This window comes from Rhinopithecus roxellana, chromosome 12 (genome assembly GCF_007565055.1).
Source record: "Rhinopithecus roxellana isolate Shanxi Qingling chromosome 12, ASM756505v1, whole genome shotgun sequence".
Taxonomy (NCBI): Eukaryota; Metazoa; Chordata; class Mammalia; order Primates; family Cercopithecidae; genus Rhinopithecus; species Rhinopithecus roxellana.
In genome coordinates, this window is record NC_044560.1 from 109601158 (window position 1) to 109614548 (window position 13391).

Consider the following 13391-nt stretch of genomic DNA (forward strand, 5'->3'; position numbering starts at 1 on the left):
GGCGCCCGCCACTACGCCCGGCTAATTGTCGTTTTTTTTAGTAGAGACGGGGTTTCACCATATTGGCCAGGCTGGTCTCGAACTCCTCACCTTGTGACCCGTCCACCTAGGCCTCCCAAAGTGCTGAGATTACAGGCGTGAGTCACCGCGCCCGGCCTAATTTTTTTTCTTTTTTTTTTTGAGACTAGAGTCTGTCGCTCCGGCTGGAGTGCAGTGGCGCGATCTAGTAGGCTCACTGCAAGCTCCACCTCCTAGGTTCACGCCATCCTCCTGCCTCAGCCTCCCGAGTAGCTGGGACTACAGGCGCACGCCGCTACGCCTGGCTAATGTTTTGTATTTTTGGTAGAGACGGGGTTTCACCATGTTAGCCAAGATGGTCTCGATCTCCTGACCTTGTGATCCGCCCGCCTCGGCCTCCCAAAGTGCTGGAATTACAGGCATAAGCTACCGCGCCCGGCCGCCCGGCCTAATTTTTATATTTTTAATAGAAATGGGCGTTTCACCATGTTGCCCAGACTGGTCTCGAACTCCTGACCTCAAGTGATCCGCCCGCCTCCGCCTCCCAAAGTGCTGGGATTACAGGCGTGAGCCATTGCGCCCGAATCCTATTGGAAATTTTTAAGTCTCAGGGGTTTGCCAGAGGCACGCCAGAGAGTATAGCCTGCGCCGAGGCCCAGAAACCAAAGAGCGAGCTCATTCCCGGATTGGAGAGGAGTGTGAGCGGAGGGAAGCAGAGGGATCAGAGAGAGGAGGGGCAGGACCCACGCATTCGGCCCTTTGCATTCAGCCTCATTCAACTAGGAACTTTCCTGCAAATCAAGCAAAGCTTCCCGGAGGAAGTGGTGCCTAAGTTGCGCTCTGATTCACGCTTAGCAGCTGACCAGACAAAGAGAGGTGGGCGTTCCTGGCAGGGGGAGGGACTAGGTAAAAACCAAGTGCCTTGAGAGGGGTTGATGGGTTTAAAAAACTTGGAATGATTATGTCAAAGGCTAGGGATTTAATGTGTTGACTGCGGACTCCTATTCCTCACTTGCTTGGGGACCCGCCATTCCTCTCTCTGGGCCTCTCACTGATTCAGTTTTTCCCCCAGATAATGAGCACAAGCTCCCTTTTTCGTCCAGACTCCCCCCGGGTTGGGAGGATGCACCGAGTGGCTTACGAGTGATCGTTCCTTTGAGCCAATCGTTGGTGCCTGAAGCCCCGCCTTCTTCCCCACTCGTGGGCCAATTGTCGTGTTCTCCTTGAGACCGGCCGCTTGGCGAGGGTGAAAGGCCGCGTGACATCACTTCCGGATAAACCAATGGCAGCGATTAAGAGGCGGGTCGTTTTGGTGATGGACAGTTGTTTCAAGGCGCCCCTTTAGCGCGGGGCTCCCCGGGAAGCTTTGAGGCGGTGCTGGGGGTAAAGGGGCGGGCATTCCTGGTGGATTTTGCCCAATCACCAGTCGCGCTTCTTGCAATAGACGGGCAGTTTTCCCCATCCCGGGTCGACTTGAGGGGGCGGGATTCTGGACGCCAGAGTTGGCCAACCCCTGACCTATGATGGACGTATTCTCCAGCCAATTATCAGACGGTATTCGCAGACGGGCCGCCTCCATTGCCAATGAAATCTTCCAGCGGGGTCGCGGTAGGCGGGCCGTGGACCCTCTGGTATAAGGCGGTCCCGGGGGAGTGAGGAGAAAGGGGGGGGTCTTGGCGGCTGGAGGAGGAGTAGTTGCGGGTGAAGATGGCGGCAGCCGAGGCCGCGAACTGCATCATGGAGGTGAGCGCTTGGAGCGCCGCCGTGGGCGGGGGGCGGCTTTGGGTCGATGTTTCACGCCTCTGTGGTGGGGAAAGGGCTCTAAGTTGGCGACATGGGGTTGGAGGTCCCCCGCCGCACACGGGGGCGCCGCACGCTCTACATCCGGGGATATCGTTTGAGGTGACGGCTCCCTAGCTTTCAAGGGTCTTCGGCATCCGGCCTGGCGGAGGGTCTTATCCCCCCTCCCACGTGGAGGAGGGCTGGGGGCGCTTCCGGCCAGGCCCCCACGTGGCCGCGGCGCGGTGGGTGGGGAGGGGGTGTGCCGAGTCCGGTGGCCCGGCGGGCTCCACGTGCGGGACAAAGGCCCCGCCCCCGGCCGGGGAGGGGCGCCCGGGGGGGGGCGGGGAGGGGGTCCGACCCTCCTGAGGCCCCCAGCCCTCCTCCCCAGGGACCCGGGCACACGTCGTGGGGTGGGATGGACCTGGGGCCCTCCACGATGTAGAGAGTCTTTTGGGAGGAGCAGTGCTTCTCAGCCCTTTACAACCTCCTTACGAGCTCCAGGGGCATCTGTTGGGATATCGGCCCTGGATTTGTGCGTTCTGGGTTAGGGACTGGAGGAAAACCAAGAATGGGGCCCCCCGACCCCATTTCCCCTCCCAGAGTTCTCCCCCTCACCCAGGGCTTTAGGTGTTGGGGGATGGGGCATGCCCCTGTGACCTCCCTCTGGGTGGTGGTGGGGCATCTAGATGGAGATTTTCCCATTAATAGGCGCCGTGCACCCCCTTGTGGCCATTTCTGGGTGTGTGGGAGGGACATCTTTTTCATGGGGCGTGTCCTGAAGCCCACCTCCCGTCGGATTTCTTCCTGGCGGGCGGAGGGAGGAGGGTACGTCCGCTGGGAAGGAGTTGTACTGAGAGCTTTACCCTCTGCTGGAGCCCTTTATCTCTCCCGGGCCTTTGTGAGGGCGGGAGATGACCTCCCCCTTCCTGAAGCCCTGTGTAGGGGTCCTGAGCCCCGGGGTCCTGAGGGTGGGTGCCTGAAATGGTTTCAAGTGAGGTTTGGTTCTCGTGCAGCCATGTGGGGGAGGTTTCAGTCTTGCGTTTGAAGCCCTCGGGCTGGGGTTGTCTGGCGGTAGTTTTCAGTGGTGTTGATAAATGGGCCCCAGCGGGAAACCCCCTCAACACCTTTCTTAAAGGCATCCCCGCTGGCTTGGGAGAGCTCGGGGGGAGGGTGCTTGGAGCCTAGTAGGTCATGGCCCGTGACGTGGCCCTTCTTGGAGTGGTCACATCTGGAAGAGATGTAATCTGATGGGGCCTCTGTCCTTCCACCCCTTTACCCATGGCATTGGCTGGAGGGGCGGGTCAGCTCTCAGCTGTCAGGATGCAGCTCCCAGGGGTTACTGTAATGACTCCGCACCCTCTTGGCTGTCTCCTGCACCTGGGGCTCTAGTGGTGGAGGAAATAACTTTCCCAGAGGTGTAAGGCTTGGCCGCACCTAGAAGTCTTCAGGGCCTGGGATGGGTGTCTGAATGGGGGCGATGGGCTGACTCCCCAAGCTACTTTTTTTTTTTTTTTTTTTTTTTGAGACGGAGTCTTAATCTGTCACCCAGGCTGGAGTGCAATGGCCTGATCTCGGCTCATTGCAACCTCTGGTTCCTGGGTTCAAGCGATTCTCCTGCCTCAGCCTCTTGAATAGCTGGGATCACAGGCACCCGCCACCAGGCCCAGCTAATTTTTGTATTTTTAGTAGAGATGGGGATTCACCATGTTGGTCAGGCTGGTCTCAAACTCCTGACCTAAAGTGACCCATCTGCCTCTGCCTCCCGAAGTGCTGGGATTACAGGTGTGAGCCACCGCGCCCCCAAGCCACTTTCTGGAGCCTGCTCATTCTTCAGAGGGTCCAGGAGCTGCCCATCCTCCATGGGACCTTACCTTCGTGGGCAGAGGGTCATAAGGGAGAGGGTTGGTTCCAGCTGTTTTTGTTTGGGGCTCCTGAGTCCAAGGCAGGAGCTGGGGGCTGGGGTACTAGCTCTAGGGAAGTGCCCTTGTGCAACACCTCTATTCTGAAATCCTCTCAGACATGAGACTGGTTTGCAGAGGTGGCAAACCCTGCCAGCCTCATTCCCTCCTGCTATTCATGGCACCCTGGGATAGGGGTGTGTGTCAGGAAGTGTCACCTAATCTGGGGGAGATTAGGTGATGAGAGGGAGCGACAGCTGGCGGTGGTGGGTGCCAGTTCCCCTGGCCTGGATGGGGGAGGTGTGTGGTCAGCTGCCTGTCCAGAGAGGGGCAACGTGGGGGCAGGCCACCATCTCTCCAGCCACAGCTGGGATAGGAGACCCCCTTTCTTCTCCCCTCACTCTTCCCATCCCTTTCTTAAACACCCCACCTCATTACTTGCCCTCTTTGCCACCACTCCCCATCAAGAAGGAGAATTGCTGGAAACCCACCCCCCAACCCCCCGCCAGAGCCCAGGTCCCCGCACCCAGCCCTCCTGCAGCCACTCCCAGTAGCTAATCCTTTCTCCCTGTTACTCTCTCCTAGAATTTTGTAGCCACCTTGGCTAATGGGATGAGCCTCCAGCCGCCTCTTGAAGAAGTAAATATCCTTTTGTGAGACTCCTTCCCACCCCGACCTCCACATCAATATATTTTGTCACACATCTGGCCCTTTCTTGAGGTCTAACCATACCCCTCTTGCTTCAAACCAGTTTACTCTAGGCCCCCAAACACTTAGTAGCAACCCCTCCAGGTTCACAGCCCCCGCTGGCCTCCCCGAGTATCTCGGCTACTTCCTTAACTCCACCTCCAACCCCCCTTTGCCCTTCCCTGTGTCTGCCCCCATTTTCCTTCCCCTCCCCTCCCCAGCTGTGGGCTGAGCTAGAGACGGGGGCAGAGAGACTGGAGAGATGGTAGGCATGGCTGAGGTATCGGGGTGCTCCCCTGGATGGTGCTCTGTGGGGGTCTTGGAAGTGGAAAATGGGGTTGTTAGGTTTTGGGGTTCCTGGGGGGCAAGATGGCAGGCTGGGGCTGTAGGGTTGTAATGGTATGATTTTGGGGGGTTCTATACTACTGTTCAGGGAAAAGTAAGGACCTGGAGGTTTAAGAGACTGTGGGGAGCCCCCAGATCTGACCCATGATCCCATCGGCCCCCTCCCAGGTTTCCTGTGGCCAGGCGGAAAGCAGCGAGAAGCCCAATGCTGAGGACATGACATCCAAAGATTACTACTTTGACTCCTACGCCCACTTTGGCATCCACGAGGTCAGTGGGGACAGCCCCCAAGGCCCCAATCTTAAAGGGGTTAAATGTTGGGGAAGGGGTGGAACCTGTTTTCCCACGCATGCGCACTGCTTCCCCTGGCAGCAGGCCGCCCCTCTACCCCTCTGCTGCGCACCCCTTAGGGTCGCCTCGCCAAGTCGTTGCCTTGGAGACCGAGGTTAGCCTGAATCTCTGCAGGGGCCTCTCACCGATGGCTGGGGTAGGAGCGCGCATGCGTGCTTGGGGCCTTAGACAGAGGTCGGGCAAGGCCCACGGTCTCTGCCGCCCTCTAGTGACCGGCGGTGGGACTGCACCCGGCTGCTCCCGGCCTGACAGCTTCTGCACCCTTAAGAATCTGAAATCCCAGAACGAAGCAGGAGTGGCATTCTAAGGAATTTTCTTTTCCCCCTGAGGCCTTTTTCATAAAATTATGGCAAAATATGCATAAAATTGCCATTTTTCATTGTTAGAGACAGGGTCTCGCTCTGTCGCCCAGGTTAGAGGGCATTGGTACAATCGTGGCTCACCACAGCCCCAACCTCCCCAGCTCAGGTGTTCCCCCCACTTCCGCTTTCGGAGTAGCTGGGACCACAGGCATGCGCCACCACTCCTAGTTGATGTTCTTATTTTTCTGTAGAGATAGTCTTGCCTTGTTGCCCAGGCTGGTCTCAAACTCTTGGGCTCAAGTGATCCTCCAGCTTTGGCATCCTGAGGTGCTGGGATTACAGGCGTGAGCCTCTGCCTCCAGCCTGAGGACTTGTAAAAGCTAGGGTTCGCTGGTTCTTAGGTGGCAGTGGTGAAGTCTGGCCAAGATGGGAGTTTAGTTCATCTAATCTGATTTTTTAAAAAGGGAAACTGGCTGGGCACGGTGGCTCACACCTGTAATCACAGCACTTTAGGGGGCCGAGGTGGGTGGATCACCTGAGGTCAGGAGTTCAAGACCAGCCTGGGCAATATGGTGAAATCCCATCTCTGTGAAAAATACAAAAATTAGCCAGGCATGGCGGTGTGCACCTGTAATCAAAACTACTCGGGAGGCTGAGGCAGGAGAATCGCTCGAACCCAGGAGGCAGAGGTTGCAGTGAGCTGAGATTGCACCATTGCACTCCAGCCTGGGCAACAGAGTGAGATTCCGTCTCAAAAAATAAAATAAAATAAAAATAAATAATTGAATAAATAAAACAGGGAAACTGAGGTGCATGGAAGGAAGCAAGAGGACCGAGTTCTGGTCCTCCGAGCTCTCGGGACACACTGTTCTCCAGCTGGGAATGTGGGGCCCCTCACGGCGTCTCTGTGCCGTTCTTCCCTCAGGAGATGTTGAAGGACGAGGTGCGTACCCTCACATACCGCAACTCCATGTTTCACAACCGGCACCTCTTCAAGGACAAGGTGGTGCTGGACGTCGGCTCAGGCACCGGCATCCTCTGCATGTTCGCCGCCAAGGCCGGGGCCCGCAAGGTCATTGGGGTGAGTCTCCGGGGCTTCCAGGCAGGGCCAGGCCTGAGGAATGGAGGGGGCCCATCAGGGCTCAGGGATGGGACGGAGGGGATGGGGGCAAGGGATAGGTCTCACTCTCCCTTCTTCCTGGGCCCTCAGATCGAGTGTTCCAGTATCTCTGATTATGCGGTGAAGATCGTCAAAGCCAACAAGTTAGACCACGGTAAGCCCAGAAAGAGGATGGGTTTGTGGGAGTGGAGGGGGTGATACGCCGCTTCCCCAGGGCCCTCTGAAGAGCAGTGGGGTCTACGGATGGCCACAGATTCAGCAACTCCCCACCCATGGTCTTCTGGGCTGCCGGCCGCCTGAGAATCTGAGTGTCAAAATCACAAGCTTAGCGCCTCCGTCTTAAAATTAGGGCGAGAAGCACTCTCTAGTTTCTTGAATGAGTAATGGAGTCACGTGGTTGGCCACTGTTCTCACAGCGAGAAGCCTGCCCTGTTTCCCAGCTGCCCTCCTCTGAGTTTAACCAACACTAACTTCTAGAGACGTCTGGACCTACAAACACATACATATGTAAATGTGTTTACATTCACGTGCATAATTTTCACGCCAGTAGCATTTCATACCAGCTTCTTGCCTTTGGCTTCTTAAACACCTGCTTGTCATGTTGTTTAACACTTTCCAGGATGTTGCAGCATCCACTCTTTTCCGTGACCACCATTGTAGGTACATCCCAGCATTTTTTTTTTTTTTTTTTTTTTTTTTGAGACGGAGTCTCGCCCTGTCACCCAGGGTGGAGTGCAGTGGCGTGATCTCGGCTCACTGCAAACTTCGCCTCCCGGGTTCACACCATTCTCCTGCCTCAGCCTCCCGAGTAGCTGGGACTACAGGCACCCGCCACCATGCCTGACTGATTTTTTTGTATTTTTAGTAGAGACGGGGGTTCACCATGTTAGTCAGGATGGCTTCGATCTCCTGACCTCATGATCTGCCTCCCTCGGCTTCCCAAAGTGCTGAGATTACAGGCGTGAAATTTTTTTTTTTTTTTTTTGTATTTTTTTAGTTGAGACGTGGTTTCACCATGTTGGCCAGGCTGGTCTTGAACTCCGTACCTCAGGTGATCTGCCCACCTTGGCCTCCCAAAGTGCTGAGATTGGGGGATTTTTTAAAAGAGATTATTATAATGAATGCCCAAGTCCATTTGAAGCAAATTCCCACTGTGATGTAATTTTCCTGGTAAATACGTTTGCATGTGTCTTATCTAATAGATAAGGCTGTTTTGAGAACGTGACCATGCTGTTACTTGTTATGTCAAGCCTGCCCAGTTAAAAACAAAATCGTGACTGGGCGCGGTGGCTCACGCCTGTAATCCCAGCACTTTGGGAGGCCAAGGTGGGCGGATCACGAGGTCAGGAGATCAAGACCATCCTGGCTAACACGGTGAAACCTCGTTTTTTTTTTTTTTTTTTTTTTTTTTCCGAGACGGAGTCTCGCTCTGTCGCCCAGGCTGGAGTGCAGTGGCGTGATGTCAGCTCACTGCAAGCTCCGCCTACCGGGTTCACGCCATTCTCCTGCCTCAGCCTCCCGAGTAGCTGGGACTACAGGCGCCCGCCACCTCACCCGGCTAGTTTTTTGTATTTTTAGTAGAGACGGGGTTTCACCGTGTTAGCCAGGATGGTCTTGATCTCCTGACCTCGTGATCCGCCCGTCGCGGCCTCCCAAAGTGCTGGGATTACAGGCTTGAGCCACTGCGCCCGGCCAAAACCTTGTCTTTACTAAAAATACAAAAAAATGAGCCTGGTGTGGTGGCGGCCCCTGTAGTCCCAGCTACTCGGGAGGCTGAGGCAGGAGAATGGTGTGAACTCTGGAGGCGGAGCGTACAGTGAGCCGAGATAGCGCCACTGCACACCAGCCTGGGTGACAGAGCGAGACTCTGTCTCAAAAAAAAAAAAAAATCATTACATTGCCTGATACCCAGTTCACATAAAATTTCTGCTCCTGCCTCAAAAATGTCCAGAGTCATGTATGAATTTTAAAACCCAGTTAAGAGGGTTCATGGCTTTTGCTCACCGAGTTCTCCGAACTGAGTGGGGACCCCAGGCTCTAGCCCTCGGGGGAGGTGAGGTGAGGGGCAAGCCTCCTGGGGGCTGACGTGGCTGCCCTCGTCCACCCGCAGTGGTGACCATCATCAAGGGGAAGGTGGAGGAGGTGGAGCTCCCAGTGGAGAAGGTGGACATCATCATCAGCGAGTGGATGGGCTACTGCCTCTTCTATGAGTCCATGCTCAACACCGTGCTCTACGCCCGAGACAAGTGGCTGGTGAGGCCCCAGCAGGACGGGTGCAGCTCGCGTGGGCTAGGGGCCAGAAGCACTCAATTTTTCGCACAGACAGGACTTACTATGGGGGAGTGGCTGCAAGGTGTTAGAAGGCCACAGCCCGAGCCAGGTGGGAGATGGTGCGATGTGGGGGGAGGTTGTAGGAACAGAAAAACCGTAGCAGGGCAACAGCCCAGGTGCTCCGGCCCCAGCAGGCCTCCCCGGGAGAGGTGAGGTGACCGAGAGCTGGATGAAGCATGTGGAGGGGCGGCCAGGGCTGGTGTTCCCTTGCTGCGTGTGGAGCAGCAGGGAGGCCCGTGTGGAAGGAGGGTCTAGAACGGCAGCAGGAGGAGCAGTGGAGGTGAGGGGTGACAGGGCATGTGCAGATTTTGTGGGGCCTTATGGGACCCCGTGTGACTTTGCTTTTCCTCTCAGAGCAGCCAGGGAGGGTCTGAGGATCCCTAGAAACTCGAGGGACAGGAGCTGACTGAGGTGCCCCTGGTTGCCCTCTGGCGGCCGTGTGGGAAATAGACTGGGGGTTAGGGGTGAGTGCCGCTGCGACATGACGGTGGCTCAGACCAGGGCAGAAGGTCACATCTCGGGGGCAAGAGTCAGGGCAGCGTTGCCACCCTTCATGCCTCGCCCTGCCCCTCTGCAGGCGCCCGATGGCCTCATCTTCCCAGACCGGGCCACGCTGTATGTGACGGCCATCGAGGACCGGCAGTACAAAGACTACAAGATCCACTGTGAGCGCGGCCCGGGAGCGGGCGGGCGGGCCCCGGGTGGGCTGCTGCGGGCTCACCCCCTCCCTGCCTGCGTCCCCAGGGTGGGAGAACGTGTATGGCTTCGACATGTCTTGCATCAAAGATGTGGCCATCAAGGAGCCCCTGGTGGATGTGGTGGACCCCAAACAGCTGGTCACCAACGCCTGCCTCATAAAGGTGAGGGGGTGGGCATGGCCAGGTGCCCCCTGGGTTGAAACCAAAGAGAGGCCATCACCTGGCCCTGGCCTGGGACTTTGGGGCCCAGAGTGTTGGCCTGAGGTCTCAGAGCCTGACCTGCCAGCCAGAAGTGGTGCTAGAGGCCCAGGAAAGACACTTCATCCTTTAAACATCTTTGTGAGCACTGCTGTGAGAACCATGCTTGGCACTTGGTGTCCGGCAGAGGACACACCCGAAGCTGGCAGCTAAAGCCCACAGCCCGGACACGGGAAGGCAGGACCCAGGGCGATGAGCGGGTGCACACACTGCAGAAGAGCAGGGGGCCAGGCTGGGATCCGAGATGTGCCTGTGGTTGCAGCTACTCAGGAGGCTGAGGCGGGAGGATCTCTTGGGCCTGGGAGTTCAAGGCTGCAGTGAGCTGTAATCACATCCCTGCACTCCAGCCTTGGTGATAGTGTTTTGTTTTGTTTTTAACTTTTTTTAACTTCTGAGACCCTGTTTAAAAAAAAAAAATACGGCAACGAGTATTTGTTGAGCTGGGATGTGTGAGCCGGGTGAGGCTGGGCGGTTGGCCAGGGGGTTCCTGTGGGGAGGAAGTTGTTGAGTGGGAATGGAGAGGAGACTGGAGGGGCAGGGACCCCACCCAGGCCACCCTCCTGAGAACCAGGGGAACTGGTGCAGGGTTTTCTGTTGGCGTTTGGATTGCCGATTGGAGCCATCATGCTGGTGGACTTGTGAAGGGGTCGGGGAGAGGGTGGAGCATGGAGAGGGTGGAGTGGGGTGCCTGCATTCCAGGAGGTCTGGCCAGGTGGGGTCGGGGCGGGGTGGGCTCTGGACAGAGTTAGGGGGGTGCCGCCAGGTTTGGGTGTGGGAGAGAAGGGAGCAGAGAATCCGGGCTCAAACCCAGGCGGTTTATTGGGAGCCGGACAGGCAGGATGAGGAGTGAATGAGGAGCCGAGGCTGGTGCCAATAAGGGAGGGCCAGCAGGAAGGGGACAGTGAGGTCACAGGCCCTCTGGGAGCTTGAGGCAGGGAGGAGGGGATGAAGCGAGGTGGGGACACATCCCGGAGCTCCCCCTCTCCTGTCCTGCAGGAGGTGGACATCTACACCGTCAAGGTGGAAGACCTGACCTTCACCTCCCCATTCTGCCTGCAAGTGAAGCGGAATGACTATGTGCACGCCCTGGTGGCCTACTTCAACATCGAGTTCACGCGCTGCCACAAGAGGACCGGCTTCTCCACCAGTGAGGCGGGGCCCGCAGGGCTGGGGGCTGTTCCTGAGCCAGGGCCGAGGGGCGCCCACATAGTGGAGGGGGTGACAGAAACGGGCAGAGGACACGTGTGTTCCAGCGTGAGCTCTGCCATGTAGCAGTCACGTGGCCTTCGGCAAGTGACCTGAGTGTGCAGTGCCTCAGTTTCCTCATCCACAAAAGGCTGACATGGTCCCTGTCTCCAAAGCTCAATGACAGGGAGGTGACTCACGGACAGCAGTCCTGTCAGCTGTCATGGGGGTGGGCATTCCAACAGAGGGAACACAAGACTGGGGCCGGGGCAGCAGGCCGAGGCCAGCTGACCCGCCTGCGCCCCCAGGCCCTGAGTCCCCGTACACGCACTGGAAGCAGACAGTGTTCTACATGGAGGACTACCTGACCGTGAAGACGGGCGAGGAGATCTTCGGCACCATCGGCATGCGGCCCAACGCCAAGAACAACGTGAGGCTCTGGGCAGCTGGGCAGGAGGGTGGCAGCCAGGGTGGGAGCATGGATGGGGGCAGTGGTGGGGAGGAATGGTGGCAGCATAGGGGATGGGGGTAGCTGGGGCGGATGGGGCCAGCTGGCAGGGGCGAGTGCCTCTACCTGTTCCCGGGTCCCTGAGCCCCTCAGCCCCACGCCTGTCTACACAGCAGATTTCTTAGCATTTACCGGAAGATGGGCCTGGGGACCCAGGCCAAAGCCCTGTCCTCCTGGTGCTTCCAGTCTACACAAGGGGATCAGTGACATGGTGATGCCAGTTGGAGGTGACCTCTGTCAGGCTGGGAGCAGGGCAGACAGGTGTTGGCGTGGGTGAGCTCCAGAGCAAGAGGCAGCCCCCGGTAGAGTGCACAGAGTTTCCTAGCCCAGGTGGGAGGCATGAGAGGAGGAGAAAAGCAGCTTTTTGTTTTCCGCTCCCCCTTTTTCCTCCTGAGCACCTGGTAGGAGCTGCCATCACCTGAGATCAGGGGGTTTCCAGGGGAGCTGGGGGGGCTTCTGGGAGAGAGGGTCTGGGCAGAGAGAGGTCCAGTGTGGCGGGTTTGAGCAGGCCGGAGGATGGAAGGCCTGGAGCCTGGAGTCACTGGGAGTGGTCTGGGCTGGAAAAGTGGGACCTGGCCCATGGGTGCGAGGGTGGGTGGCACTCAGGGCAGTCATGGAATGTGGACCCCGGGACGCCCTCGAGCCTGTGACAGCAGCAGTTGTCAGCTGGGCAGTTTCAGTGCCCCCCCCCACAGAGGACGATTGTCACCATCTGTGGAAACATTTGTGGTTGTCACTCTGGAGAAGGGGTGCTCCTGGCATCTGGTATGTAGGGGCTGGGGGCTGGTAAACGTCCTGCAACCACAGGACCACCCCCTGCAAAGACTCATGTAGCCCCTGGGACCATGGCGCTAGCTGGGAAACAGATACTGGAGAGGGAGGAGTCCTCGGGGCTGTTGGCAACTTGATCCCCTCTTCATGTGCTGGAGGGTGTGGGGGGTCTTCCAGGAAGCCTGGGAGAAGTGGAGACAGCAGGCTGGACCACTGCGTTTCACTGGAACGTTTGCCTGAGGAGAAGTGGGCTTGGGAGAGGGTTTCTTTTTTATGAAAGAAGCAATCACTGTGTTGCTGATGGGAAACGTCTTGATGGAGAAATCCAAGGGCAAGGGATAGCAGCCAGGCTCCGCTCCTGAGTGAACCTAGTGGGCTTGAGGGTGTCCACGTGGCGCTGTCCCTTGACAGGGTCAGGGCAGCTGCTAGGGTGGGACCAGCAGTTGGGGTCTGCAGTGTGGAGATGGGCAGAAAGCTGGAACCCAGCGCATGGCCTGCCTGCACCCCCTGCCACCACCTCCTGGTGGGTTCCGCCCTCACGCCCGCCCTTTCCCCACAGCGGGACCTGGACTTCACCATCGACCTGGACTTCAAGGGCCAGCTGTGCGAGCTGTCCTGCTCCACTGACTACCGGATGCGCTGAGGCCTGGCTCTCCCGCCCTGCACGGGCCCAGGGGCTGAGCGTTCCTAGGCGGTTTTGGGGCTCCCCCTTCCTCTCCCTCCTTCCCACAGAAGGGGGTTTTAGGGGCCTGGGCTGGGGGGATGGGGAGGGCACATCGTGACTGTGTTTTTCATAACTTATGTTTTTATATGGTTGCATTTACGCCAATAAATCCTCAGCTGGGGTCTGGTTCCATTTCCTGGGGGCAAAGGAGGTTTGGGGTTCCCTTCGCAGGTGCTGAGGTGCCAGCCTGAGCAGTGGGGGGACTGGCCTTGGAGCCTGCTGGTGGCTGCCATTCTGTGGATCTGCGTCGCTAGGCCTCTTGCTCCGCTTACTTAGTTCCTTCTCAGGCTCCCTCCCCTCAACGGTTCTCTCTCAGGCTCCCTCCCCTCCACGGCTCTCTCTCAGGCTCCCTCCCCTCCAGCTCTCTCTCAGGGTCTCTCCCCTCCACGGCTGTCTCTCAGGCTCCCTCCCCT

The 13391-nt window shown here is 57.8% G+C and overlaps 1 protein-coding gene across 4 annotated transcripts; it reads left to right on the top strand.

Annotated features, from left to right (window-relative positions):
* The first annotated feature begins 1600 nt into the window (after positions 1-1600).
* Positions 1601-13099, top strand: PRMT1 (protein arginine methyltransferase 1). 4 transcript variants are annotated; one of them, XM_030942890.1, is made up of 12 exons: positions 1622-1761; positions 4284-4341; positions 4552-4650; positions 4899-5000; positions 6309-6464; positions 6594-6657; positions 8614-8756; positions 9412-9499; positions 9579-9694; positions 10787-10937; positions 11284-11405; positions 12814-13099. In XM_030942890.1, the coding sequence occupies exons 3-12, from the start codon at positions 4648-4650 to the stop codon at positions 12895-12897; spliced, it is 1029 nt and encodes a 342-aa protein (XP_030798750.1). In that variant the 5' UTR covers positions 1622-1761; positions 4284-4341; positions 4552-4647; the 3' UTR covers positions 12898-13099. The 4 variants fall into 4 exon arrangements, with proteins under 4 accessions (XP_010367802.1, XP_010367803.1, XP_030798750.1 ...); XM_010369500.2 differs by lacking the exon at positions 4552-4650 and having other exon boundaries at positions 1601-1761; positions 4284-4337; XM_010369501.2 differs by lacking the exons at positions 4284-4341; positions 4552-4650 and having other exon boundaries at positions 1601-1761.
* The last annotated feature ends 292 nt before the right edge of the window (positions 13100-13391 follow it).

What these genes read in the sequence shown, in the direction of transcription:
- PRMT1 (XM_010369500.2), top strand. Translation starts at nt 1,726, where the DNA reads ATGGCGGCAGCCGAGGCCGCGAACTGCATCATGGAG. An exon ending in CCGCGAACTGCATCATGGAG is followed by an intron (nt 1,762 to 4,283) that starts GTGAGCGCTTGG and finishes ACTCTCTCCTAG; the next exon opens with AATTTTGTAGCCACCTTGGC. An exon ending in GGGCCCGCAAGGTCATTGGG is followed by an intron (nt 6,465 to 6,593) that starts GTGAGTCTCCGG and finishes CTGGGCCCTCAG; the next exon opens with ATCGAGTGTTCCAGTATCTC.